This window comes from Corvus brachyrhynchos, unplaced genomic scaffold (assembly GCF_000691975.1).
Source record: "Corvus brachyrhynchos isolate BGI_N302 unplaced genomic scaffold, ASM69197v1 scaffold175, whole genome shotgun sequence".
NCBI classification, from domain to species: domain Eukaryota; kingdom Metazoa; phylum Chordata; class Aves; order Passeriformes; family Corvidae; genus Corvus; species Corvus brachyrhynchos.
Window position 1 is genome coordinate 6,623,895 of NW_008238448.1, and position 3,569 is coordinate 6,627,463.

General features: G+C 39.7%; 1 protein-coding gene across 1 annotated transcript in view; it reads left to right on the top strand.

The window, feature by feature from the left end:
- Positions 1 to 3,259: 3,259 nt before the first annotated feature.
- FHDC1 (FH2 domain containing 1) overlaps positions 3,260 to 3,569 on the top strand; it is a 32,515-nt gene continuing 32,205 nt past the window's right edge. The window contains exon 1 of the mRNA XM_017736745.1: positions 3,260 to 3,564. Within this exon, the coding sequence (XP_017592234.1) occupies positions 3,412 to 3,564 (153 nt within the window). The 5' untranslated portion in view covers positions 3,260 to 3,411. The remainder of the gene's footprint in view (positions 3,565 to 3,569) is intronic.

A 3,569-nucleotide genomic window follows, 5' to 3' on the forward strand; every position in this document is an offset into this window, starting at 1 on the left:
TTAATTTGTGTATGCAAACACAATCTCTGTCCGTCTCAGTGGCAACTGCCTTTTTTGCAAGAAACAAATTACTTTAGAGTGCTTCTCTTCTTGCCTGGGGAGAAAGTTGTTCCCACCCTCTAACTTTTAAATTACATTTCCAAGTTAGATTAGCTTGGCTAAAACAATGAATGAGACAAAGAAATAAAATATTTCTGTTATGCCAAATATGGACACAATTAAAACGTGCAGTAAAGCTGTTACTTTAGAGCTTTGGTGCTTCTCGGGCTGTTTTGGATAACAAACATACAATAATGAGGTATAATTACGACATCTTAAACGTTTGTTCTTTGGTCCATTTTTTTTTTCCCCCTTTAATCCTTTGAAAAGTGTGCAGAGGCTCCTTAGGAGTTAAAATTTTGCTTGGCTTCTATTACGCATCCCAGTCCCAGTGAGTCTTGGTAATCTGTAGTTCACAGTTGGAACGGCTGTGTTGTTCCCCACCTCCTCTTGCTGTGCTTCCTGCTCAGAGGCACCTGCTGATACCAGCAAGCAGCCCAGAACCTGTCCTAGCTGCCAGCTTCTCTCCTCTCCCACCCGCGGTAATGGTGGGAGCCTCCACTGGGAACAACTTCGAGCTGCTTCTCCAGAGAGGCAGCACGAGAAGGGAATTCTGACCAGTCTCCTGGTATCTTTGGTAACTCGAGACCGCCATCCTCTTACAAGCAGGTGACCTCTGTCACCTGGATTGTGCTTATCTGTCAGAAGACAAAGCTGAATGCCAGCCTTTATGCTGTGCCTTTCCTTTCATGCCTTCCTTCCAAATACTGATTCCTCCCCTTTCCTGGTTCTGGCTGACTGTTACCTCATCTAAAGCAGTACAGGGCTCGTTGGATTGAAAACAGTTTTTCCTGTTCTATCTGTCTTTACATCGAGGTTGGGATGTTTTCTTCCCCGTGTCTTCTCCACTCCTTTCACTAGGAGTGTCTCTTGTCTAGCTCAGAAGGACTCAGGTCTGAGATCAGTCGTTTTCCACTCTTGTGTATTAGTGCTGGGACTCTGATGATTCATTGCCTGCAACTCTGTTTCATTAGGATTTGATCCTGTTTTTCCTAAAGCATATGGATTTATTGAAAGTTTCAAAATAAGGTTCTTGAACATTGCCTGGGGCATGGTTGGTCAGTCTGTCTCTTTTTTTTTTTTTTTTTTTTTTTTTTTTTTTTTTTTTTTTTTTTTTTTTTTTTTGTGGATGTGTGGGAACCCAAGTTAGAAAATAATAATGTTGAATACTGCTTTGTGATGGTGGAAAACTAGCTAATACATTTTTCATTTTTAAATAAGTAGTAGGGAGGAAAAGTGTTTTTCCTAGTTGAGTATTTCTTTAAATTAATGCAACACTTCATTGCTTTGAATGGTTAATCTCTTTCCACCACCTTGCACCTGCTTTTTTATGCCTCTCTGCTTCTATGATCATGAACTTGGGAGGAGAGGTGTGAACATACAGAGCCCTGTAATAGCACCTGGGTATTAATGCTGACTTAAATTTGAAACACTCTATCCTGATCCACTTTCTTTGTAGCTTCTCTCCTTTTTACCATGCCATTGAAATATTTTCCATCACTCCTGTGATTTAAACCTCATACAGGTTTTTATATATGTTTTCTGTTCTTGTAAACACCCGGATAACGTAAGGTGTAAGATTAGAAAATCCGAAGCAGGAGAGAGGAGTTCATTGCTACCTATGCAAGCTTTTGAGAAGAAAAGGTACAGTGGATGATTTTGTGTTGTTTTCCGTTGACTTCAGTGAAGCTGTGAGTGGCTGAGTCCTTGCAGACCAAGAGAGAATTTGCCCTAAGGCTCATTTCTATGATTTGGATCTGTTTGTTCGTGTACAGTCTAGTGATGGATCTCTGGCAAAAACAGTGAAGTTTTTTCATCACCATTATACAATGTCAAATTGATCTGGGTTGCTATTAGCTCCATGTGAACCCTGCTGAGGAGGCATACCGCTAAGCCAGTGCCAAATTTCTGATTTGAGGTTGTTCTTGTGCCAGTGCATTAGTTGAACTTGAGCTTTTTCTGTTGAATTTTCCTGTGACTGCTTTTTGCTCAGGGGCTGTCTGTCTCCTATCTGAGTTTGTATTGTGTGGTATCTTTGAATTTTAAAATTGTTTTTTTGTAAATTCCGTTTTGTTTTTGAGATAGCTTCCAAATTTCCATAAAATCATGAGATTCCTCACTGGTATGTATTTGAAAAGCTTTAATTTGTTTTCTCTGAGACTTTTGAATTAAATCTGTTTCAATAGATTTGGCTTATCAAAATTGTGGGGTTTGTGGAAGTCATGCTCTTATTTGAAGATTTGCTGCTAATAACAGCATTTTTATTTAGAAGGAATCTGTGTAAGAAAAATGCTAAAACCCATTGTGATTCTTTTAAAGTTGTTTCATGGTAATCTACAGGTAAAAACTCTCCTAATTATTTAAAGCTTTGCATATGTTCAATGCTTAGGATGTATAGGGTCCTGTTTCTACCAGCTTCTCTGTCCTTTCTCTCTGTTATTGAGCTGGCTCTGTTAACCTAGATGCTGAAGTAAATTATAAAGGGCAGCTTAATCAAACTGTGGTCTTTCTTCTCTGAGTGTATTTTGGGAGATAGTGTAGCCAGACCAGTAATACTGTAAGTTTGTGCTCAGCAAACATAGAGACTTTAGGGGCTACACACTATTTTTTCCCTTATTGACAATCGTATGAAAAATAGAAAGGCTAAAAAAGTACTACATTAGCCTAGATGGTTAAATCATCAGCATATTGTTAGGTATTTTAATGCAGTTTGGATTTGAACCATGAATTCAAAGGATTTAAACAGGGTCTGTTTGATCCAGTTAATCCAGTACCATAGTTAGAACTGTGTGCAGTCAGCATTAAAAGCATATCTGAAATTAGCAGTGGAATAATATTTGTTTTAATAATTTGAGATAAATATATTCTCTTACAAAATTGCTCTGAGCTGAGATTAACAGGTAGTTTTGGTACCTAGTGTGGGTGATTTAGAGGTATTCTTACTTCTATATGTTCTTGAAATCTAGGCACCTAAAGCTGTTTGAAATCTTGGTGTGGATAAATATTAAACAATTGCCCTGTGAAAGACTTTTGATTCACTAAATTTTCCTTCTGGATTGAGAACTTGATAGCCATTGTACCTTAGATTTGGTGTCTTTTCAGTGCAAGGGACAATGTCCAGTGTCTGTGATCTGAGTGTCCCTATTGTCCTTTGTTGCAGGTTGCGGAGATGGTACAGTCCCCTCTTGTGCTGCTGCTGCTGCTGGCAGATAGGGTTTGAGAGGGCGTGATCCCAGTGGCTGCTGCGCTGACTGTTCAATGTTTCAAACCCATCCAAGGAAGTAACACTCTCCTCTTCAGGGAGGCTGTAAAATGCATGTTATGAATTGTCTCTCCTTGGTCAATGATAAAGAAAATGGGGCTATTCCAGTCGCAACGGGATTAATGAGCGAGGATACGACGGCAGCACCTCAACTTTCTCAGCCTGCAGCATCACCGCCCCCTGCGCCATGTCCCCTCACAGGGGCTCC